The sequence below is a fragment of the Leuresthes tenuis genome, unplaced genomic scaffold, assembly GCF_036924035.1.
Source record: "Leuresthes tenuis unplaced genomic scaffold, fLeuTen1.0.hap1 SCAF_11, whole genome shotgun sequence".
In the NCBI taxonomy this organism is placed as follows: domain Eukaryota; kingdom Metazoa; phylum Chordata; class Actinopteri; order Atheriniformes; family Atherinopsidae; genus Leuresthes; species Leuresthes tenuis.
In genome coordinates, this window is record NW_027325365.1 from 35,564,279 (window position 1) to 35,590,065 (window position 25,787).

Genomic DNA, 25,787 nt, shown 5'->3' on the forward strand with positions numbered 1-25,787 from the left:
TCGTGAAACCAGTATTTTTTTGAAAATGGGTCCCACAGTGGGAAAATCCTAAAACGCCGGATTGTCCGGAGTCGACTGGATGGTGAATGTGAATTTTTTCAGAAACAATGACGTACAAGCCCGCCTCTCTAACCTTTAACCTCAGCCGCCATCACTAGATGCGTCATGACAACAACAACAATGGCAGACTACAGGCTTGTGTTCGTACTACAGAAACAACTGTCTATTACGGCTGCTACAACAAAACCTTATGTTTCTATATTACTGATCATTCTCTTCTTTTGTTATGGGGCTTGTTTGTAAACAGCAAGTGGCCTTTATACGCATGCTCCATGGCTCCTCTTCTGGTTTTAGAGTATTGTTGCGGCGGCTTCACAGCTCCACATACAGGCCTGGCGTATGTACTACAGCATTTTGAGTCGTTTCCAGTGAATCTGTGTGGATGTAGATATTTATGGAAATAACGCCGTGTTTATGGAGATTTTTTTCAAAACTACAGCGTATGTGGACGGGCACCTAAAAGTAAAGTTATTGCATTGACATGAGGTGATGCAAAAACAGCCCACAGTGCAAACTGAGGCCCTTCCAAAGCTCTGGGAAACCCCTGCAACAAAAATATTCTCAGGCCACCAATGACATTTCAGTCAAGGTAAAAAAAACTAGCTGCTCACCGCTATGTCCTCAAAGGTGCCTTCTTAGCCTGATAGTCTAATATCTGATAGCATCCTTGATTGGTTTTGATTCCCAGTTCTTTCTCAACACAGTGTATCAACTCCTCTCTGGTCATTTCATTTTGACCTGCAGTGCATCAATTAGCTCTACAATCTCTGTAAAGTAGCTGTTTTCCTCTCCGAGAAACATTTCAGACTGGGCCATTTCCTGGTACTGGAGTCTTAGAACGAGCAGAGAGTCCAGTAGAGAGCTGTCTAAGCGGTATTGATCCAAGCACACAGAAGCCATGACCAACAAAGCCCGCAGAGCCTGCAAAACAAGATGGTACTCACTGTTAGCACAAGTTTGTTTAATACACCTCATACTCATGGTTAAACACTCATTTGTGCACATTACTGTTCATGTACAATAAATCAGCCCACTTTTTCTCTGTAGTCATGCTCAGTGGACTGCAGCAGTTGTGGCACCAGACTGCACCAACCCTTCTCCAACAGCTCCCCCTGCAGGGACACCTCAGAGTACTGACGCAGTCGCTCCTCATGGGAGGGATCCTGAACTGGGTCCAATGCCTGCGGCATCAGCTCCTGACAGAGCAGAGGGGACCAGCATCAACTTAAAGAACACATTTAACATTATAAACAGCAAACACTTAAACTTAAACTCTCACAGTCCAACCAAGACACCAATAAATGCATCTTTTTCTTTTCTTTTCGCTGTAGATCAATTTTGAAAAAGGTCAGAGGTGGCACTGACGTTTGAACATACAGACTCAACTTTTTAATGAAAAATATTTATTTTAAAATAACTGTGTTCAACCTTCTCACTGATCATATCATACAACATGGTGACGATGCGTGTGCGCAGAATTCCACTTCCATCTGCCCTGAACAGCTCTGATAAGATCTGCAGCCCACCATGGGACAGGAAGTGCCTCTGTGCATATGGGAAGTGACGTAAGAGGGAACCCACAGCAAACAGGACATAAAGAGAAGACAATCCCAGCAGCATATAACATTACAGATGAGTTGTATGTGTCTGGATGCACTTTTTGGACAGCAAGTTTGAATGTGAGTGGATGTACTGACCTTTTTTTTCTTTTTTACCACAAATGACTGTACATTGTCCAGTGTGGTTAAGAGCTCCACTCTCCACAGCTCTCACCTGAACTGCTGGGTTACTGCAGGAGAACCACATGTGAGAGGGCTGACACTGATGCACAGTATGAGATGTATACAGCCCCTGGCAAAAAATATGGAATCATCACATTCAGAGAATGTTCGCTGAGCTTTCTCATTTTGTAAAAGCAAATTAACAAAAAAAATACAAAAAAGATGATGCAAGGGGGTTCCAACTTTAATTTGGGAAGACACATCATATCAATGACATGACCACTGTATCAGTGAACTTATCAAAGAATTCAAGCTGGCAGAAAGTCAGAAGGGCTGAAACTAAGGACTGACTGGAATTCTTTTGGTTAATGATTTCATTATTTCTTCCTCTACTTCATCTGAAAAACAAAAGAAATCCAACAGATTTTAAAGTGTAGGTATGTTATATAAAGTAAAAATTTTCAGCTATTACATGCATTTTTCTGTCATATGTCTTTTATTTTCAACACAATAAAAAAGCCGAATAAAATACCTGAGTCAGACTAACCAGGGATGGTCCATACAGAAACAAGGCCAGATTTTAACAAGGGAATACAGACAGCATGTTGAAATGACACAAGAAAAAAAGAAAATGATTGTTTTACTTCAACCAAATCTAGTATACTAGACTGACTTCTCAGGATTAGCCTGAAATAGGAAGATATTGCAATAAAGCCAATAACTTTGTTCAAGCTATGTCCAGTTACAACTTGGAATTGTCATGAACTGGTGGAGAGGTAGGACCCAGATGCAGCTCTTTTCCAAAATCAAAAGGTTTATTTACAAAACGGGGAGCAGGAACAAAAGATGCGGCAGAACCGGATCATCAAAAATACTTAACTATGAAAAAACACTAAACAAAACAAGGCTATGAAAAACACTATGATTCTATTAACAGGACTATGAGGCAGGTAACCAAACTTATCTTTCTGCGGCATGAAGGGATAGTGAGGATTCTGCAAAGACTGAAAGCAAACCAGGAGACTAAATACTGTGGAGGGAGTGATCAGTGAATGAGGTGCAGCTGTGAACAATGAGACAGGTGACGTGAGTGAACATGATTAAACATAAACTGTGACATGACAAAAACTGTGACAGAGCAGACTGTGACAGGAATTCAGGTCTCTGTATTTTAAGTATTAATTACTACATAACCTGCCTCTGTACAACATAGAAGCTCCTGTCAGGCATCATAGCGGATAAGATGAGTAGGCTGTAGCGAACTCAAGTGTGGAATTTAATACAAACTTAAGATTTTAAATGACTGCAACATTCTTTTGTGGGGATGGTCAGTGTGGAAATACCAGATGGGGGATTTATACATCAAAGAAGAGAAATTTACAACAACCTTTGCCCACAAAAGCATTTTGGGGGAGTTTTCTCAGCTCCTCTTTCAACAGACCTGTGCCATAAATTTAGATAAATGCATTAATAGCTTAGTGCTAACTAAGGAATTTAAACAATTCATACATAGTCAGCAGGAAAAACCAGACATATTGTGCATACAGGAATCATGGTTAAAACCAAACTTAGATTTTATTATCACAGGATACATGGCAGTCAGAAGGGACAGGGAAGAAGGGATAGGAGGTGGGTGTGTCACGTTTTTTAAAGAGGGAGTTCCTTACAGGGTTATCGATATAGGAGTTGAGATGGAGACTATTATAATAAAAATATGGATAGGAAGAGAAAGTTGGCAATAATACATTTTTATAACCCATGCAGGAAGTTGGATATAAAGAAACTGGAAGAAATGGAGGGCAAGAGCAATGGAAATACAGTGTGGTGTGGAGATTTTAATGCTCATAATACATTGTGGGGGAGTGAGAAAAATGACAGTAATGGAGAAATAGTAGAAGAAATGTTAGATGGACAGAATCTGGTTTGTGTGAATGATGGAAGAGGGACAAGGATAGATGTAAATACTGGGAAGGAGTCGGCTATAGACCTGACAATAGTGACGTATGTATTAGCACCACTGTGTGACTGGAATGTGTATCAAAAAGGGACCATAGGAAGTGATCACTACCCTATATATAATAAAATAAATATAGAGACAGTACAGGACACGGAGAGAGTAGGGGGAAGATGGATCTTAGAAAAAGCAAATTGGATAGAGTTTACAAAGGAAAGTGAAAAAAATCTGGATCGGGTTAATGATAATGTGGAGGTGGAAATGATGGAGAGAGACATAAAGCAGGGGATCATATCAGCAGCAAACAGATGTATACCTAAAAGTTCAGGGAGAAAGAAAAACAAGTTAGTACCATGGTGGGATGAAAAATGTAAACAAGCAATAAAGAGTAGAAATAAAGCGTTTAAGTTAGTTAAAAGATACCATAACTTTCAACACATGATTCAGTATAAGCAAGCACAAGCAATGGTAAGGAAAACAATAAGACAAGCAAAGAGGTCGTATTGGAGGAAATTCTGTGGATCAATGGGGAGCAAAACTAAGATAGGAGAAGTATGGGGAATGTTGAGGAAAATGGGAGGGGATAGGAAGGATTGGACTTATCCAGTCCTGAGTTCTGGAGAGGAAGTGGCTATAACTAATAAAGAAAAGGCGGAATTAATGGTTAAAACTTTTGTTGCGGTGCACAGTTCAAATAATTTAACTGAGGAGGGAAGAAATGGAAGGAAGAAAAAGAGAGACGAAAACAGGGAGGTGTTAAAAAGAAAGGAAAGTAGAGAAAATGAATTAGATGTCCCATTTACAAGTAGAGAAATTAAACGAGCAATAGAGAATACAAGAAGGAGTGCGTCAGGCAAAGATGGGATATGTTCCACTATGATCAAACATTTAAGTGAGGGGGGATTAACAAAGATATTATCATTATTCAATAAAGTCTGGAAAGAGGGGAAAGTACCACGAAGTTGGAAGGAGGCAATAATAGTACCAATTAGGAAGCCGGGGAAAGATCATAGTAAGACAATAAATTACAGGCCCATAGCACTAACATCCCATATAGGTAAGATAATGGAAAGAATGATAAATTAAAGAATGATGTATTATATAGAAATAAGGGGATTGGTTACTAGACATCAGAGTGGGTTTAGAAGTGGTCAGAGCACTATTGATCCAGTAGTATGCATTGAAGACGACATAAGAAAAGCACAAGTAAATAGAGAAACAGTGGCAGCAGTGTTTTTTGATGTGGAAAAGGCATATGACATGTTGTGGAGAGAGGGATTGCTAATTAAAATGCATCGAATGGGAATTGAGGGAAACATGTTTAACTGGACTATGGATTTTTTAAGTGAAAGAGTTATACAAGTCCAACGTTATTTACAATAATGATAAACGATATATTCAACAGTATACCAGCAGGAATGGGAAGATCTTTGTTTGCAGATGATGGGGCATTGTGGAAGAGGGGAGGCAACATAGATCACATAGTTAAGAAACTACAGGAAGGGATAGATCAAGTGGAGAAATGGGGAGAAGAGTGGGGTTTTACATTTTCAGTGGAGAAAAGTAAAGTAATGTTCTTCTCAAAAAAGAAAATTAGTGAAAATAAAAAGTTAAACTTGTATAGAAAGAACTTAGAGAGAGTAAGAAGCTTTCGATTCTTAGGAATGATAATGGATTCTAGATTAACATGGAGGGAGCATGTGAAGGGAATTGTAGAGAGAAGTAAGAAAGTATTGAATATTATGAGGTGTTTGGCTGGGTTAGAGTGGGGTGCTGATTTTACAGCATTAAAATATATACACATAGCACTAATAAGGTCTAGAATAGATTACGGCAGTGTGGGATATGGATCAGCAGCAAAATCAGTCCTCTCGCAATTAGATATAATTCAAGCCAGAGCAGTAAGAACTTGTCTCGGAGCAATAAAAACAGCACCAATATGTTTACTACAGGTTGAAGCAGGAGAAATGCCACTATGGCTAAGAAGAAAACAGCTCATAGCCAACTATTTAAAAGGACACAAAGAAGAACATCCAGCAAAGAGAGTTCTGGAGATGTGCTGGGAAAAGGGGAAGGAGGAAAAAACGAGTTTTGGGTGGGTCAGTGAGGGTTTAGCAGAACAACTAAAAATACAACATGTGGAATTCAGCCCAACAGTTCTATGGACAGTAATACCAAAATGGATGCTACAAGAAACAAATGTAGACTTAAACATGTGGAACATCAAGGAAAGAAATAAAACAGCAGATCTAGTGCAGGAATTTTATAACTATGTGGAGGAAAAATATAGAGAATATGTGTATATATATACAGATGGGTCCAAAGAGCAGGCAACAGGAGTAACAGCAGCAGCAATGGTGGTTCCCATTTATAATAGAACAATATCAAGAAGAACATCAGATCATTTAAGTATATATGCAGTAGAATTATGTGCAATATTGCTAGCAATAGAATGGATGGAGGGGGTGAGGGATAGGAGAATAGTTATATGTAGCGATTCATTTTCATAGCAAAAACACATCAGGAAATTTTATATGAAATACAGGTAAAAACATCCAGGTTAATGCAACAGGGGAGGGAAATAGTGTTCATGTGGGTACCAGCTCATGTAGGAATAAATGGAAATGAAAAAGCAGACAAAGCTGCTAAGGATGCAGTAAAGAAAGAGGTGGTGGAAATGAAAGTAAAATGATCAAAAACAGAAGGGAAAAGTTTAGTATGGAAAGAAATAAACAATCAGTGGAATCAATATTGGAAGAATCAGGAAAAAGGAAGACATTTATATAAATTACAAAGTGTAGCAGGAGAGGCAGGGTGTTATGGACAGAACAGAACAGAACAAGTCATTATTAGCAGGATAAGAATAGAATGTAAACTGAATAATACACTTAAGATAATGGGGAAACATCCAACTGGGCAGTGTAGCTGTGGGCAGAGGGAGACAGTGTGTTGATAGCATGTCCCAGATATGGAAGGGAGAGGGAAATAATGAAGATAGGGCTGCAGAGGGCAGGAATAACAGAATGTAATTTGAAAAACATAGTAGAATCTGCTAAGTCCAAAGAAGGGAGGAGAATAACAATAAGATCCTTGGTAAATACTGGAATAATTAAAAGAATATAGAAAAGAAGAAATGGGGGAAATAAAGAAATTTAGTTCAACTAGATGGCGGCATATGCAACACCAAGGATGCCAGTTGCCATTAAAAATCAAAGAAGAAGAAGAAGTGAAGAGTATTGACAGTTCTTGAATAGAATATGGACAGAATATTGTAAGAGAATATTGAAGGTCCAGATCAGTAGAGAAGATGAAAAGCAGAGAGCTCTAATTGATGGAATGAGAGTCTGGCAGTGTCTTTGAAAATGGCAGGAGAGGAAGATGAGATGGAAGAAGGTCCGAACAAAGACAGAAAGAGAAGAAGGTAGTAGAAAGATACACTTTGCGTTTTTGTTCATTCGTCATCCCGTCTCCTCTCTATAGCACGTTTTAAACTCTGCTGCTGCAGCATCCCCACCTATTTTTTTGATCACCAAAAGGAGCCAGCGTTCAGCTTGTCAACCTTTTTGTCAATCTTTGATGAATTTACCTCACCTCATCAGAGTTGGTCAGCAACCAAAACCAATCATTATTTGCGGTGAATTCCGACACACCACCCCGTTCGTCTTGAAGCTACCAGAAGGAAGCCATTCTCCGGTGTAGGAAAGCGACCGGTCCAGTCCCTGAAAGTCAAGCACAATGAAGGTCGCGAGACGCAGAACCGAGAGAAACCCAGTGGGACCCGTTGGCGATTACCTGTGGTTCGGAGCTGACCGAACCGTAAGATTTAGCAGACGCTTTTATCCAAAGCGACTTACAGGTAGGTAGTCAGGGTAAGGGGGTCTTGCCTAAGGACCCCTACTGGAGGTAGTACCTTTCATGCAGGAGATTTGAACCCATGTCTCCCACATGGAAGGTGGCAATCATACCACTACGCTATCCAGCCCCTCCGGTGGTTGTCGAGAGAATTTGCTGTTAAATTGATAAACTAACCAAAGTTGTTAGTTTTTAAATTCAAATAGTAACAAACCTAGGCTATTTCAATGATTCCATCCATCCCCTCCCCTTAGTTCTTTTCAATTCACTAAGTGTTTCTTATATAATCATCCATATTCAAAGCATTTCTCCTGTTGTCTTAAGGTTCATGTCTTTGGTCATGTCATTTTAATAAATGGTTCATATATATACATATATAAAATCAACCGTTTTTTGTGTATGTGTTCTTTACGTATGTGTGAGTCCAACAAAACGAGAATTCATGAGTAGCGACTATATGAGACTGGAATTTATTAGTTATTAATTAATAATTGATTATTAATTTAACATACCAGAATCGTAAGAATCTGTCTTTTGTGTCTTCTGTGCCCTAAAACGAGGTAAAATAAGGCTTATTCAAGATAGTGAGAACTTTCGGATAAATCCTTATATCTTATCACATCACGCTACGTGTGTCCACTATAAATATATATTGTTGGTGCCTCGTGTGCCGGCGATATATAATTTGGCTACATATATTTTTGGTACCTTCCGTACGAGGCGTTACGGTGGACTGACTTACGTAAAGAAGCATCACTTTGGCTGGTTTATTATCTTTGTGTGAGCATTGCAAGCAGTGGCTATGTCCGTCTATAGAAATGTCTATAGTGTCTATCTATGTTAAAATGATCTAAAGCACTTTAGGAGTAATCATGGACGCATGTTACTCCTCCGAACCTGTGTGAGCGCGATCTTAAACCATCGCACGCCATAGAAGAAGAAAGACCTCAGCTCTCAGCTCACGCTTCTTCTCAGTTTTTATTGCATGTATAGCGTAAGAACGCTGAATTTAAAGGCCTTGGTAGACCGTAGTTGCGAGTTTCCAACACGGTTGATTTTTATCCTGAGTATAACATAAATTCACCCGCGAGTTCCGGGGAATTTATTCGGCTCAGAATACCCTCAAACACGAGAGTTTAGAGGAAGAAAGTGATTAAACGTAGCTGACGTTTAAACGTAGCTGACGTTTAAACGAGCGCTGTGACGCTTAAAGTAAAGTAAAACAGATTACTGAGACCGCTGAGCTTAACTGAATGAATCAGAGCTGTAGCTCCTGATGCGAGATTAAATACACACGGTCACAAAACGTGATCGCATAGATGACTAAAGCAGAGTCATTTGTTGTATGAATAAACAGCCGAAGCGCCGTGTTCGTGTTTAACTGTGAAAGCAGTGAACAGTGACTGAAAGTACGGTTGAACCCAGTTGGGAGTGTTGCCTTAAAAGACTTGCAAGCCCAGATTAAAATAATAAACGGCACTGGTGGACGAACCAAATTTACTGCAGAAAATTGAGTTGGTGATTCTAGTAGTTGTTACTGTTGAAATTAAGGTGATGATCTTTGAAGGAACTTGGAACTTAGACAGCCGCGTCTGAGCACTGTGAGTTTTGCAAAGCTGAGTGTTTAAAAGTCTGTGAGCAAAGGCCTTCGCCTTCTCTTGCATTACTTCCACTGTGCTCTGTGCAAAACGGAAGTTGATCCCCTCATTCCCCCAGGGAAGTGGGACAGAAACACTGAAAGCGTGGAAGACTATTGGTAGGCGGTGCTAAAACTCCTCACCACTGACGTCAACTCCTTACCTCCTTCGCACAGACCCTCCTTGGCATCCCAAGTCTGTGGGCATCTATTAGCCGCTCTGGCTAATCACATTGAGAATAAGAAGAAAATCCAGGAATTTGGCTTGGTATTGATGAATACTAGCTATTTTTGAATATTCTTTATTGCATTTGAATTAATTGTTTGGAATAAAACAATATTCCCTTTTTCGGTAGTGGCAGTGGCAAACAGTGGCAAAACAGCAGAGCAGTGGAGCGTATGCTGACGGTCTGACGGCTTTGCTTTGCGGTAAGACGTATTGCATCACTTCCTGTTGCTTTGTGTGTGTGCACTGTGACAGTTCTCGCTCTTCTTGAACTACTAATAATCACCTTATTCTCCCTATAATTTACACATCTTGCATAGTTAACTCTATCCCATACTTGTTATATTCTAACGCTCACTCTTACAGATCTTTAGTTTTTATTTTTCACTTTTTAGCGTTGTGTCTGGTTCTCTAGCTTAGCATGGCTACCAGTTCTCTTCCTCTATCTCCTGCTTTCACCTGCTCCTTGTGTCAGATGTTTAGTTACTCCTCTGCCTCCTTTAGTGGTAATGGTACATGTAACAAATGTAGTCTTTTTGTAGTTTTGGAGGCAAGGTTATCTGAATTGGAAGCTCGGCTCTGCACTGTTGAAAACCACCCGATAGCGAGCCAGGCCCCTTTAGTCAGTGCGGAGCCACCTAGCGTAGCTAGCTCTGTTAGTCGTCCCCGAGCAGATCCCGAGCAGCCGGGACTTAAGAGTGGCTGGGTGACTGTCAGGAAGAGGAGTCATAGTCCTAAAGTCAAGCCCGTGGTTCACCATCAACCTGTCCACGTTTCAAATAGATTTTCTCCACTCAGCGACACACCCGCTGAGGACAAAACCCTGGTAATTGGCAGCTCTATAGTCAGAAACGTGGCATTAGAGACACCAGCGACCATAGTCAAATGCATTCCAGGGGCCAGAGCGGGCGACATAGAATCCTATTTAAAACTGCTGGCTAAGGATAAACGTAAATACGGTAAAATAGTTATTCACGTCGGCAGTAATGACACCCGGTTACGCCAATCGGAGGTCACTAAAATTAATGTTGCATCGGTGTGTAATTTTGCCAAAACAATGTCGGACTCCGTAGTTTTCTCTGGACCCCTGCCAAATCTGACCAGTGATGACATGTTTAGCCGCATGTCCTCATTCAATCGCTGGTTGTCTAGATGGTGTCCAGCAAACAACGTGGGCTACATAGATAATTGGCAATCTTTCTGGAGAAAACCTGGTCTGATGAGGAGAGACGGCATCCATCCCACTTTGGAAGGAGCGGCTCTCATTTCTAGAAATATGGACGAATTTATTAGTCATCCAAAAACATGACATCCCAGGGTTGAGACCAGGATGCAGAGTTGTAGTCTTACACACTTCTCTGCGGCTTCCCACCTGATGCTGCCCCCCCCTCAATCAAAAAACACAAAAGGAGCAAATCCTCTTGTGCAAAAAAAAATTAAAACAAAAACTTTAACTGAACAAAAACATCAAACTATTAAATGTGGTTTGCTGAATATTAGATCTCTCCCTTTGAAGTCTCTGTTAGTGAATGATTTGATTTGTGATCATCATATTGATATATTTTGTCTTACAGAAACCTGGCTGCAGCAGGAGGATCATGTTAGCATTAATGAATCAACTCCCTCTGACTATTTAAATGTTCATGTTCCTAGAACCACAGGCAGAGGAGGAGGAGTGGCAGCTATCTTCAGATCAGGGTTACTAATCAGTCCTAGACCCAAGATTAGTTTTAGCTCTTTTGAATCTCTGATTCTCAGTTTTTCCCACCCAAAGTGGAAATCACAAAAACCTCTTGTGTTTGTTGTTGTGTATCGTCCACCTGGCCCTTATTCTTAGTTTCTCTCTGAATTCTCAGAGTTTTTATCCCAGTTAGTGCTGAGTACAGATAAAGTCATTGTAGTGGGTGACTTTAATATTCATGTAGATGTTGAAAATGACAGCCTAAATATTAACTTTAATTCTATATTAGACTCTATTGGATTTTCTCAAAGTGTTCACAGACCTACTCACTGCCTTAATCATACCCTTGACCTTGTGCTGACTTATGGCATTGAGAGTGAACAGTTAACAGTGTTCCCTCATAACCCTGTCTTGTCTGACCATTTTTTAATAACTTTTGAATTTACATTACTTGACTACACGGTTTCTGAGAAGAATTCTACATATAGAAGGTGTCTGTCAGAGAATGCTGTAACCAGATTTAAAGAGTTGATTTCATCATCCTTTTCTTCACTGCCATGTGCAGATATGACAGAGGACGGCTGCCTAGATTTTACTCCAGTAGAACTTGACTAACTTGTTGACAGCACTACAGCTTCAATGCGTACAACACTGGACAATGTTGCCCCTCTGAAAAGGAAGGTAATCAGTCAGAAGAGGTTGGCTCCTTGGTATAATTCACAGCTGCGTGCGTTAAAGCAGACTGCAAGAAAGCTGGAGAGACAGTGACGTTCCTCTAATTTAGAAGAGTCTCAATTAGTCTGGAAAGATAGTTTGATAACGTATAAGAAAGCACTTCGTAAAGCTAGAACTGCGTATTATTCATTATTGATAGAAGAGAATAAGAATAATCCCAGGTTTCTTTTCAGCACTGTTGCCAGGCTGACAAAGAGTCCGAGCTCTGTTGAGCCATGTATTCCTTTAACTCTCAGCAGTGATGATTTCATGAGATTCTTCATCAATAAAATTGTTTCTATCAGAGAGAAGATTAATGGAATCCTTCCCATTATTATCACTGATGTATCATCAAGTAGAGCAGCTTTAGAAGTATCTTTCGAACCTGAATTGTATTTAGACAGCTTCTGTCCAGTTGATCTTTCTGAGCTAACAACAGCAATAGTCTCTTCTAAACCATCAACTTGTATGTTAGACCCAATCCCAACCAGACTGTTCAAGGAGGTTTTCCCCTTAATTGACACTTCCATATTGGATTTGATCAATCGGTCTTTGTTGACAGGATATGTGCCTCAGACTTTTAAGGTTGCTGTAATTAAACCTTTACTTAAAAAACCTACTCTTGATTCAGAAGTGTTGGCTAATTATCGACCTATATCCAATCTCCCTTTTTTGTCCAAAGTTCTTGAAAAAATAGTTGCAGTTCAACTTTGTGATCATTTACATAGAAATAATCTGTTTGAAGAGTTTCAGTCAGGATTCAGAGTGCATCATAGCACAGAAACAGCACTGGTGAAAGTTACCAATGATCTCCTGTTAGCCTCTGATAGCGGACTTGTTTCTGTGCTTGTCCTGTTGGATCTCAGTGCTGCATTTGATACGATCGATCACAGCATTCTGTTACAGAGACTTGAACATGTTATTAGGATTAAAGGAACTGCATTAGGCTGGTTTAAGTCATATTTATCTGATAGATTCCAGTTTGTTCTTGTAAATGAGGAATCTTCCTCACACGTTGGAGTAAGTCATGGAGTTCCTCAGGGTTCTGTGCTTGGACCGATTCTTTTTACTTTATACATGCTTCCATTAGGTAACATTATCAGACAGCATGGCATAAATTTCCATTGTTATGCTGATGATACTCAGCTGTACTTATCTATGAAACCAGATGAAACCTACAGGTTGGTCAGGCTACAAGCCTGTCTTAAAGACATAAAGACCTGGATGACTCAGAACTGTCTGCTTTTAAATTCAGACAAAACTGAAGTTGTTCTCTTTGGACCTGAGCGCTTCAGGGAGAAATTGTCTAGTTATATAGTTACTCTAGATGGTATTTCCTTGGCTTCTAGTTCTACAGTGAGGAACCTTGGAGTTATTTTTGACCAGAATTTATCATTTGACGCACATATAAAACTGGTTTCTAGGACTGCCTTCTTTCACCTTCGTAATATTGCTAAAATCAGGAACATCCTGTCTCAGGGTGATGCAGAGAAACTAGTTCATGCATTTGTTACTTCAAGATTGGACTACTGTAATTCCTTATTATTGGGCTGTCCCACATATTCTCTGAAAAGCCTCCAGCTGATCCAAAATGCTGCAGCCAGAGTTCTGATGAGAACTAACAGGAGAGATCATGTTTCTCCAGTTTTAGCTTCTCTTCATTGGCTCCCTGTTAAATTCAGAATAGAATTTAAGATTCTTCTTCTGACATATAAAGTTCTTAATGACCGAGCTCCATCATATCTTAAAGATTTAATTGTAAGATATTTTCCTAACAGAGCACTTCGCTCCCAAACTGCAGGTTTACTTGTTGTTCCCAGAGTTTCTAAAAGTAGAATGGGAGGCAGAGCCTTCAGTTATCAGGCCCCTCTCTTGTGGAATAAGCTGCCAGTAAATGTCCGGGAAGCAGACACCCTTTCCACTTTTAAGATTAGGCTTAAAACTTTTCTTTTCGATAAAGCTTACAGTTAGGGATGGCTCAGGTAATCCTGAAACATCCCATAGTTAAGCTGCTATAGGCTTAGACTGCTGGGGGACCTCATCTGTCACACCTTTCCTCACTTTGCTCTCTTTTTCCCCCTGTTTAATTTCAAAATTGATTTTATGTACATGTGACATTATTGTGGTTATTAACCTATGTTTCCCTGTTCCAACAGATATCCTTTGAATGGCGTTATGGTGTTTTTCCCCCCTCTTTTCCCTCTTTTCTGTCTTCTCAAACCCCAGCTGGTCGAGGCGGATGGCCACCCTTCCTGAGTCTGGTTCTTCCAGAGGTTTCTTCCTGTTAAAAGGGAGTCGTTCCTTTCCACAGTTGCCACAGGCACGCTCAGGACGGGAGATTGGACTGAAGACACATTTCGGTGCAATCTGTTGGTTTCCTTAGCTAGGATATTAATTTTTTGAATTAGCTCTATATGAATTAATTGGATTATGATTACAATGAATTGAATTCCAATTGGCTTGAATTGGACTATATTACTTAAGTGCCTTGAGATGACAATTGTTGTAATCTGGCGCTATATAAATAAAATTGAATTGAATTGAATTGAATTGAATATCACCTTTGCTATTTGGAATCATTACTTGAAACAATTTATCCAAAATTTGTTTCTTTTACCAAAATCAGAAGACCTTAATAGGAACTGATTATAAGACACTAAGGCTTAAAGAAACAACAACCCAAGAGCTTGTATGTTCCCTTTTGTGTTAGCATTAATGTTTTCCCTCTTTTTACCATAACTGGTAAAGATAAGCTTCTACATCAAATGCATCCTTCTACTTTGAGTAAAATATAGCCAGAACACATCACCGCACTGACCCTGAACACAGGTTCTTGGTCCCCGGAGATCGAGGACAGACAAAGTGGCAGACCTCCAGAAGAGGTCCCCCACTGGTCACGATCACAACAGTCTAAGAAAGACTTCAAACCTAACTACTCCAAACCCTCATGGCCCCGCCATGAACCGACTTACTGCCATACTGAATACCACAGTGTTCAGTCAAACTCCCAGAGAGGCATGTCTTTTCAAAACCGATATGGCCAGCAGTCTGCTCAAAACCGCAACTGCTATTATAGACATCGGTCTCGCTATAAACCATCATGTACTGTGTGGTCACAACCATCACCAGATCAGAAGGCAACTGAGATTAACAGGTTCACTGACAAGGACCACACAGAATCTCAGCAATGATCGAGTGAAACAAGTGCCCTCAGTCAAGATCATAGCGATACCCTGAAAAGTATTCTGTTAAAAGGGAAGAAAAGAACAAAACTTGAGAACCCTGCAACGACCAACCATGCTAACAGAGACTTAGAAATGCTAGCCTGTTCCTGGAGGTAGGACCATGCACTCCAAACAACAGTCTAGTAACACCAAGCAACAAACCTTTAGCCATAGCTATCTTCTTAAAGGAAGCAAAGAAGCTTACACTCAAAATATAACTGACACAATCTTGATAAAACTACTCCGTAGTATCATCTAGGATGTTTCCATTTGAAATTATTTAGGCTTAGAAACCTTTACTTATGAACATTATCTTTAGATATTAGACATGCTTCACATAGGTGAACTTGTTGTGACTTTCTGTGGACGTTCAATTTACCTAATATGCTATACTCAGTAGTTAAAGATGAGAAGTCATGAAGAATCAAAGATGAGACAGATTCAGCTGGTTCGCGGTCCAATGATGGTTTATTGCAGAGTTACAATATGACCATACATGAGAAGTAGCCCGGGCTAAGTCTGAAGTCTCTTCTGAAAGTTTACATATTTTATACAATTTGGGGCCTGAGGCTGCTCCTGCCCGGGCCCCTCCTTTCATATGGCGTATTTTCCCCATCCTTCCACCATTATGTCTTATTTACTAATTTTACCCGAGGCTGGGTCCGTTGTCCTGTCTTTTTTAAAAAAAACATTTATTCATATAATAGTCCCTCTTCCTACTCCTGACTTTTCCCCTACATCCAGATCTCCTTTGATCATCTTTGGCTGCAATTAGCGTGGAGACCATGGCTGTTAATTAGCTCCAGTGATCATCATTTGACTGTCATTAGCGTGGGGGCCATACATTATAGTCCTAACTACAAGACAAAGATTGTGTCTGGCTTTGTAAGGCCCTTCCTGGACATGGCGCCCCATTGTCACACATGCATTCATTAATGATAGACTCAGAGCTACACATTGGTGTTTTACATTTAGGGATTGTTAGACATCCTGATAGCCTGACACTACAAACTATCTTAACCAGGTGTAGTTTATAACCTTTTTGCCTTATAGCCTAAGTAGTGTCAGAATTGTATTAAGCTGTCTCGAGACACCCACTGTAACCCTCTGGAAAGTTCCAGGTACCATCCGAACCGGACACACATGAGTTCTTCACCTGCGATTCGCATAAAGCAGGTAAGAATAGGTGTGAATTCCTGACTACAAATGATCAGAAGTGGGAACGAAGGTTTTCGGCTGAAAGAAGGTGTGAATGTCCAACAATGTTGTCCAAAAAGCGGGTGAAAACAGGTTGCCCAACCATACATGATCAAAATTCGGAGCGCAGGTGCTTGGCGGCAAGATGTTGTGAATGTCCGACCATAATAGCTGAAAAGCGGGTAAAACAAGGTGCGACTGCCCGACCATACATGATCAAAAACGGGAGCGGAGGTTTTCAGCAACAAGAAGGTGTCAAAGTCCGACCATAGTTTGCAAAAAGCAAGAAAGGATGCTAATGCCCCACTATACATCATCAAAAGTGGGAGTGGGGGTGTTCGGCTGCAAGAATTTGTGAATGTCCGACCGTAATAGCTCAAAAGCTCTTAAAACAAGGTGTGAATGCCCAACTATACATCATCAAAAGCGGGAGTGGAGCTATCCGGCTGCAAGAAGCTGTGAATGTCCGACCATAATACCAGAGTAGCGGGTAAGAACAGGTTTGAATGTCCGACCATACATGATCAAAATTTGGGGTGGAGCTGTTTGGCAGCAAGAAGGTTTGAATGTCCAACCATAGTTTGCATAAACAGTGAAAGGAAAGGTGCGAATACCCGACTATACATCATCAGAAGCGGGAACGGAGGTGTTCGGCTGCAAGAACTTGTGAATGTCCGACCATAGTTACCAAAAGACGGATGAAATGTCCGACCATAGTTTACATAAAAAGAGCAAGAAAAGGTGCGAATGTCCGAATATACGTGATCAAAAGTGTTAACTGAGGTATTTGGCGGCAAGGTGTAAAAGTCCAACCATAGTTAATGGAAAGTGGTTAAAAAAGGTGCTAATGCCTGACCATACATGATCAAAAGCGGTAGCGAAGTTGTTCGGCTCCAAGAAGGTGTGAATGTCAAACCATAGCTTGCAAGCAGCAGGTAAGAAAATGTGTGAATGCCCGACTATACATGATCAAAGGCGGGGGCGGAGGCTTTCGGCTGCAACAAGATTTGACTGTCCGACCATAGTTTTTAAAAATTGGGTGAGAAAAGTTGCGAATGCTCGACCATACATGATCATAAGCGGGAGCTGAGGTGTCGGCTGCAAGAAGGTGTGAATGTCCGACCATAGCTTGTAAATATCCGGTAAGAAAAGTTGTGAATACAAGACAATACATGATAAAAAGCGGTAGTGGAGCTGGTCGGCTGTAAAAAAGCGTGAATGTCCAACAATAGTTTGCAAAAAGTGCGTAAATAAAGGGGCGAATAACATTAACTTATTTTTATTTCCTTGTATGAGAAAGAAGCTCACTCGTGCTTCAACAATAAGCTTCTTTAGACGAGTTATGCGAGATTTCAGATTTTGGTATAGAATGAATTCCTTCACCAAGTTAAAACTGCATTGTCCTTCATGTTTATCCATGTCTAAATAGGTTTCAAACGTAAAACTGTTTATATTACCCTGTATGAGAAAGAACAACACTTATGTATGAGCAATACGCTCCTTTTGAGGAAATATGCACTATTTTGGATTTTGGATTTTGCTCTAAAATGAATTCCTTCACTTAAGCAAAGTTAAGACTGATTTTTCCTTCATATTTATGCATGTCTATATAGGTTGCAAGCATCAAACTCTCGATAATACCCTATATGAGAAAGAACCACACTTATGGTTTAGCAATACCCTTCTTTTGAGGAGTGATGCACGATTTCGGATTTTGCTCTAAAATCAATTCCTTCACTCAAACCGAGTTAAAAGTGATTTGTCCTTCATGATTATTCATGTCTAAATATGTTTTACACGTATAACTGTTCATATTATCCTGTATGACAAAGAACCACACTTATGTTTGAGCAATACTCCTTTTTAGAGGAGTTATGCACGATTTCGGATTTTGCTTTAAAATGAATTCCTTCACTCAAACCAAGTTAAAACTACTTTCTCCTTCATGTTTATCCATGTCTAAAGAGGTTTCAAGCACAAAACTCTCGGTATTACCCTGTATGAGATACGCTCCTTTTGAGGAGTGATGCACGATTTCGGATTTTGCTCCAAAATGAATTCCTTAACTCAAACCAATTTAAAACTGCTTTGTCCTTCATATTTATGCCTGTCTAAATAGGATTCACACGTAAAGTTATTAATATTACACTGTAGGAGAAAGAACCACACTTGTGATTGAGCATCACGCTCCTTTTGAAGATTTATGCACGATGTCGGATTTTGCTCTAAAAGGAATTCCTTCACGAAAACAAAGCTAAAACTGATTTTCCTTAATATTTATGCACGTTTAAATAGGTTTCAAGCATAAAACTCTTTCTCTTACCCTGTATGAGAAAGAACCACACTTGTGATTGAGCAATACTCTCCTTTTGAGGAGTTATGCACGATTTCGGATTTTGCTCTAAAATGAATTCCTTCACTCAAACCAAATTTAAACTACTTTGTCCTTCTTATTTATGCGTCTAAATAGGTTTCACACGTAATATTCTTCATATTACCCTGTATGAGAAAGAACCAAACTTATGATTTAGCAATACGCTCCTTTTGAGGAATTATGCACGATTTCGGATTTTGCTCTAAAATGAATTCCTTCACTTAAACCAAGTTAAAACTGTTTTGTCCTTCATATTTATCAATGTTTAAGCTAGTTCCAAGCATAAACTTCTTTATATTACCTTGCTTGAGAAAGAACCACACTTGTTCTTAAGGAATCCGAAATTGACTTTCTTTTCACGAGATAGTCAAGATTTCGGATCTTGCAATAAAATGAATTGCTTCACTCAAACCAAGTTAAAACTGCTTTGTCCTTCATATTTATCAATGTTTAAGCTGGTTTCAATCATAAACTTCTTTTCATAACCTTGTATGAGAAAGAACCACACTTGTGGTTGAGCAATACGCTTCTTATGAGGAGTTATGCACGATTTCGGATTTTGCTCTAAAATGAATTCCTTCACTTAAACCAAGTTAAAACTGTTTTGTTCTTCATATTTATACATTTTTAAGCTGGTTTCAAGCATGAACTTCTTTTTCTAACGTTGTATGAGAAAGTACCACACTTATGGTTGAGATAGAAAATATAGGCTCCCTTCGATCAAACTAGCTTGACAGGTGACCTTTGACCTCTTATCGATCAATCAAAGTAATATGACAGGTGACCTTTGTTTGACATCCGTTTGCTGACATCTGGGCATATGACTTTTGACCTCTTATCGATCAATCAATCTATTTTGATGGGTGACCTTTGTTTGACATAGATCAGGCATCTGTTCAGGTAGCCTTTGACATCTAAGGAAGGGGGGAGTTTATGGCTAGGGTTAAGAATGATTACAGCTAAGGTCAGGAGGTTGTGAGAAATATATTAGTTGAATGTTTAAATAAGAGAAAAGGTTAGGGTTAATAGGAAAGGTTAAGTTGTAGAAGCTGTCAACATTTTAAGTCTCGTCCCTGTAAGGTAAAGATGAGAAAATAATTAGATCTGTGGGGGAGTATTGTTCGACCCCAGGAGTTGCCGGCACTGCAAGGATTTGGGTGTGGGTGGGGGTAACAGACATTTGGCTCTCTCTGACTGACCAGCTCATACCATGAGGCTGAACTGTTGGGGGTCACAAGAATGCACCATACTGTGACACTGAACGGAGGATATTTATACGGGGTATTTATAGCAAATAGGGGTAGGTTTAAATTACACAAAAAGGTTCCCTCTTTCCCTCTTAGTTTGCACACATGGTGCATATGGTATCAAGGGTTGATCTACAGAGAATTCACTAATAGACCAGGTTGCCCATAAAGTTTACATCTGGTTCTCTCTGACTGACCAGCTCATACCATGAGACTGAACTGCTGGGGGTCGCAAGAATGCACCATACTGTGTGAGAAACAGCCAGTGTCGCTGTCTTACTTCACAAGTAAACAGAATCAATACATCTGTTACTAATCGTAGGATGGGTGTAGAGTAAGTGTGAAGAACAAGTGGCCAGGGGTCACTAGAATGCATCATACTGTGCGGGAAACAGCCAGTGTCGTTGTCTTAGTTCGCAAGTAAACAGATGAACATATATGATGTTCACTAGAATGCATCATACTGTGCGGGAAACAGCCAGTGCCTTACTTCACAAGTAAACCGAATCAATACATCTGTTACTAATCGTAGGATGGATGTTGTTTTGGAGGCTTACTAATTCACTACTGTAGACTGGCTTCTCGTTATTTGTAATCGCGAAGTGTGCATCTGTCAGAACACAGTCTATAAGTTCCCCCAAGACTTAAATGAACAGGCAGGAATCAGTCAATCCCTTTCACGGTGTTTTAATCCAGTCTACACACTTTCAGGTGTGATGTGTGTGGATGTGTGGTTCTGGAATAAAACATAAATAGCCATCAATAAACTACTCACAATATGTTAAACCATAATACACAATCCAAATAATAATATAATTAGCATGAATAACACATATAAAAGGAATATGCATAAGATACTATATCACATATTGAATTGGCAACAAGAAAATGGTCAGTCACATTCAGATAGCATAACATAATTACTTTGAACCATTAGCGAAGATGCTGGAAAAACTCAACTAGCAGACTTATAAAGATTACAACAAGAGAACCCCTCCAGTAAAATAAACAATAACACTTACATTTCTCTGGACACACACTGAACCACAAATGGAATATCAACCGACACAAATAATAGCCTTTCTAAGTAATTAACAGCTTCATCCACGTTATTCAGCATTTCACCATATTCTGTCTCTTCTTCTCTCCCCCAATCCGCAACATTCAGTCTGATCGAGCTCAGCAGCGCCCCTGGTGGCTACACCCGCTTAAATTCCCCATTCTATCATGCGACCTTCAGAACAGATGTAGAGTAAGTGTGAAGAACAAATGGGTTGAAATTAGCACTTCAAGAAATTTTTAAAACACTCTCTTATTTCTATGGAGGGGGATGTAAGATTATATAAAATAGTTCAGGCATTTACGTCGGGGACTCAACCGAGGTAGGACTAGAATCATGGACTCTGGTACGCAAAAGTCTCCTTTAAATCTTTAAATCTTTAAATCTCATAGGTCAGTACTTGTAATAGTAAAAACAACTTTTTTAGGACGGAAAACAAGAGTTGACATCCACACACAACCACCTGGCAGTTCTTTGGGCCTCTTTGGACAATTCAACAGTGAGTATATAAAAAAAAAAAGATCTGATGATAAACATATGAATGCGTGTATAGTTATATCACCTATCATGACAGTGTAATTTTCCACAGCCGTATGCCGACAACCTGGAGGATTTCATATTGACGCAAGCCGATTATGGTAATGTATCTTTAACTTCAATAACCTTTAACAAGTGAAATGTTTCAATGAAATAACATCAGATGTAACTGTTTACAGATTTATTAAACAGTGCGGAGCAAGGGCTTCCCCGAAAGAAGAACCCAGCCGTGTTTGAGGGAGATTTGACTTCCATCGCGTCAAGCGGGGAAAACGGACTTTCCCTGAATAAATCTCGGCTACGACAAAGACTGCTCCCTGTTCGGAACAATCAGTTTTCAACTGATGTCCGAGTGTTACTACAGAGGACGGGCAGTTGGAATAATCTGTGTTACACACACCACCGAGCATACGTTTCTCCCCTCGAATACCGCATGGTTAAAGAACACTGCGTTTTCAGTAGAACTCATGTGAAGTGCAATATGTAACCCTCTGTAAAATAAGCCAGTTGATATATTATTACTGTTCTGTTCACTTTTCCGTGCGGCTTTCAACGGGAGCATTACATGGTAACATCTATGCATATTTCACATAGTGTTTACTTAAGCAAGGTTTTTTATTTATTTATTTATCTATTTTTATGCTATTAAACTGTGTTTCAATTTGACAGTTCCTGTGACAGTCCGTGGTCCATGGTAAAGAATCAACGGAGCATTAGAGTGCGCTCGAGACTGTCACTTGTCCGAGATTTAATCAGAGGTGCAGTTTCTTTCTCTATTTATTTATTTATTTTTATTTATTATTATTATTTTGTTTATTTATTTATTTTTAAAACATTCACAATCACGGAACCAGGTATATTTAAAATACGTTTATGGTTATTTCTCCTTCATCCACAGAGGCCGACCTGTCGATAGAACGGATAAGTCCTACAATTCGGCCCGACCCTCGTCTGTGGAGGAAAAGAAACGCTACCATCCGACGTGAAAAATCAAGAGCTCGGGCATTCATGAGAAGTAGTGAGATTCTTATACAGAAAATTAACCGTGACTTGAAGGTGATCTTGAAGTAAAGTAAATGTGTATATATATATATATATATATATATATATATATATATAAGTAAATATCTTATCCCCTCTTAACCATTCTCAATTCTGTGTAAAGATGGATAATCAAGAAGGCAGAGTTGTAATTAGTCGTGAATTATCCGAGGCCGTGGAAAATTTGCAAGACATTCCCATACCGGTTCATGTGTGGAATTACTTTACACCGCTGGAGTATGCGCTCCTTAATGTCGATTATCAGTCATCTCCTACGGATATTGAAGAAGATGAAAATGATGACATTGGCGTGTTACACGAATTAGAACCACCAATCCTGAATTTAAACGGGCCTCCGTCACCTGCCCTGAGTTTGCAAAATGAGTCACCGAATATTGTCTCACCAAATCCAGCTCCTTGTGTCACATCACTAGATACAGCCTCAGCAAATAGTGCTTCTCAAGCTTTAGCATCAGACACAGTCTTACCAAATCTTATTTCTTTACCTTCTCCAGCTGCAGCAGAACAAACTCGGAAGCATTGTAGGGGCTTGAATCAGGAGAATGTAGCCGTCCCTGAACAGAATCAGAGAGATACACCTCCACCGATTGAGCGTGAACGTTTCAATTGTCTTGAAATAAGATGTCCCGTCATAATACCGCGTCCATGCCCTGATATAATGCCCAACATCGCTGAGTTCACTTCAGCTGTTATGAGCAATCTTATTGAAGTGGCAGAAACAGCGCGATCACTCGCCAGATGTAATGATGTCGTCCAGCTAGAATTAGTAGGTGAGAGTATTTCTCAACACATTACCGTTTCTGTCACAGACGAGTCTGATGTAATCCTGAAAGCCTTTCTGGACTTTTTAGACGAGTTAACTCAATCGAACGCAGAGATTGCCTCTGATACTAACCTGGAGTTAATCCTCCAGGTAGTAAGAAACCCCACAGGGGGCGCCAAACGGAAGGCTTCAAAAACCTTAGAATGCGAATGAATCCATAAGAAAAAACGCCACTTGTACATCACAGATAATTGTGACAATCAGCTCTGCTTCGCCATCAGACTCGCGCACGTCTCCGACTCTAAATTTACCGATAGTCAGGCCTTGGTACAGGGGAGAGAGTGGCAGCGTCTGGCAGGCCTGACTGATCAGACGCCTGTATCTTTCAGTGATGTTGGAAAATTTGAAAAAATCCTAAACAGAAAAATTGTGGTGTTTCACAGAACCAAGGGTGATCGAGCTCTGTGTAAATTTGAGACTGATTTCAGAGATCGATCAAGCCCTCTCTTTCTGTTATTACTCCAAAACCATTACTATGGAATAAAAAACCTCAAAGGATTTTTAGGGTCGAGATAGATTTGTGAACACTGCTACACTCGTTACAATGAGCCCCACTCACACTACTGTCCGGGCTACTGCCCTGTGTGCTACAACTCAAGAGTTCAGTCCTGTATTTTGTGGTGATTGCAACAGAAGCTGTCGTAACTCGTTGTGCTTCAACAGACACAACGAACCTCGTGAGAGACCCCGAGCCAGAATGCAAGTGATTGATTGTGGTCTGATTAAAAGGTGTCCGACGTGTAAGAGATTTTATCGCGTTGCGATGACTAAGGTAAAAACCCCCCACGTGTGTGAAGGTTTAAAATGTACAATCTGTGGTGAGAAACTGACCCCCGGTTCTACAGCAACTCTCAGTGGACATCAGTGTTACATTCAGCCTAGCAGCGCCGACGAACGGCTTGATGAAAAACTGATCTTTTATGATTTTGAATCCTTAGTCGGTCAGAACGATGTGCATGTCCCCTTTCTGGTCTGTGCAAAAACGCTGAAAGGTGTCGAGTGGTCTGCCTATGGATTGGATTGTGTCAGGAAATTCCTCCTCCATTTCAGGAGACCACGCTACCGTGGATACACGTTTATTGCTCACAATGGACAAGGATATGATAGCTATCTTATCCTTAACGTTATGGTGCAACTAGGTATGAAGCCCTCTCTCATCACACAGTGGAGTAAAATTCTCTGTTTTACAGACTGTGATTATGGTTTGAGATTCATCGATAATCTGTCATTCCTGGCTATGAAACTGAGTATGATGCCGAAAGCATGAGGTTTCAGTGATCATACCAAATGTTTCTTTCCCCACAGATTCTCTTCAGAACAGAATTTGAAATATGTGGGGCCTTTTCCTTCACCGAGTTACTACTCTGTAGAACTCATGAGCCCCAGTGAGCAGGGAGAGTTCTACAGATGGTACGGGGGAGTGTGTAAAGGTACCTTTAACTTTCGTGAACAGAGCATGCTTTACTGCAAAAATGATGTTGACATACTCTTCAGGGGGTGTGTCAAATTCCGCGAGCAATTCTTTAACGAGACGCGCGTGGACCCCCTGAAATGCATCACGATCGCGTCGGCCTGTATGAAGGTTTTTACTGCCAACTTTCTGCAGCCTAAAACCCTGGCTATACCTTCACCCGTTGATTACAGTCAACAGAGTAAGACCTTCTCAAAGTGGCTGGAGTGGTTAGCATTTAGCAGAGGGATTGAGATTAGCCACGCGTTAAACACAGGGGAAAAGGGAATCGGCCCTTATCACGTAGATGGGTATGCGGAAATTGACGGTGTGAGGATAGCTTTTGAGTTTTACGGCTGTTTCTTTCATGGCTGCCCCATCTGCTATCTGCCTCAGGACACATGTCCGCTGAGGAAGGCGCCATTTGAACAGTTCTATGCAGAGACCCGTGAGAGAGAGAGATTGTCTCAGTCAGTGTATGGTCTTCATCTGCATATCATGTGGGAGCACGAGTGGACTGAGATGAAAAAGTCCCATCCGGAGGTGATTGAATTTCTCAAGAGCTTTAACGCCCCTGAACCTCTCTCTCCCAGACAAGCACTGTACGGTGGTCGGACCTGCGCACTCAAGTTGAGGTACACTGCGCGGGTAGATGTGCACTACGCTGACTTTACATCTCTTTACCCCTATGTAAATTGCAGCTTTCCTTACCCCCTCGGCCATCCCAGAATTATTTGCAAAGATTTTGATGACCCTGACAGCTACTTTGGTTTCATAAGAGCTGTTGTTTACCCTCCGCTTGGGCTGTTTTTCCCAGTTTTACCTTACAAGTCATCTCACGGAAAACTTGTATTCACTCTCTGTCGCACCTGTGCTGAAATGAATAACCAGGCAGGTGCATGCAACCACAGCGATGAGAAGAGAGCACTAACAGGTGTGTGGGTGAGTGTGGAGTTTAGCAAGGCGTTA

At 40.4% G+C, this 25,787-nt stretch overlaps 1 protein-coding gene across 1 annotated transcript; it reads right to left on the reverse strand.

Annotated features, from left to right (window-relative positions):
* Window positions 1-505: 505 nt before the first annotated feature.
* Window positions 506-1,680, reverse strand: LOC140318573 (nucleotide exchange factor SIL1-like). Its single transcript, XM_072396390.1, has 3 exons — window positions 1,489-1,680; window positions 1,095-1,256; window positions 506-981 (listed from the first exon to the last, which is right to left on the reverse strand). The coding sequence occupies exons 1-3, from the start codon at window positions 1,678-1,680 to the stop codon at window positions 784-786; spliced, it is 552 nt and encodes a 183-aa protein (XP_072252491.1). The 3' UTR covers window positions 506-783.
* Between the last annotated feature and the right edge of the window lie 24,107 nt (window positions 1,681-25,787).

Excerpts from the sequence above, each read along its gene's own strand:
- LOC140318573 (XM_072396390.1), bottom strand. The coding sequence starts at position 1,680 with ATGCTGCTGGGATTGTCTTCTCTTTATGTCCTGTTTGCTGTGGGTTCC. Across the intron at positions 1,257-1,488 it reads ATGATATGATCAGTGAGAAG|GAGCTGATGCCGCAGGCATT; the intron begins GTTGAACACAGT and ends CTGCTCTGTCAG. Across the intron at positions 982-1,094 it reads AGCATGACTACAGAGAAAAA|GCTCTGCGGGCTTTGTTGGT; the intron begins GTGGGCTGATTT and ends CTTGTTTTGCAG.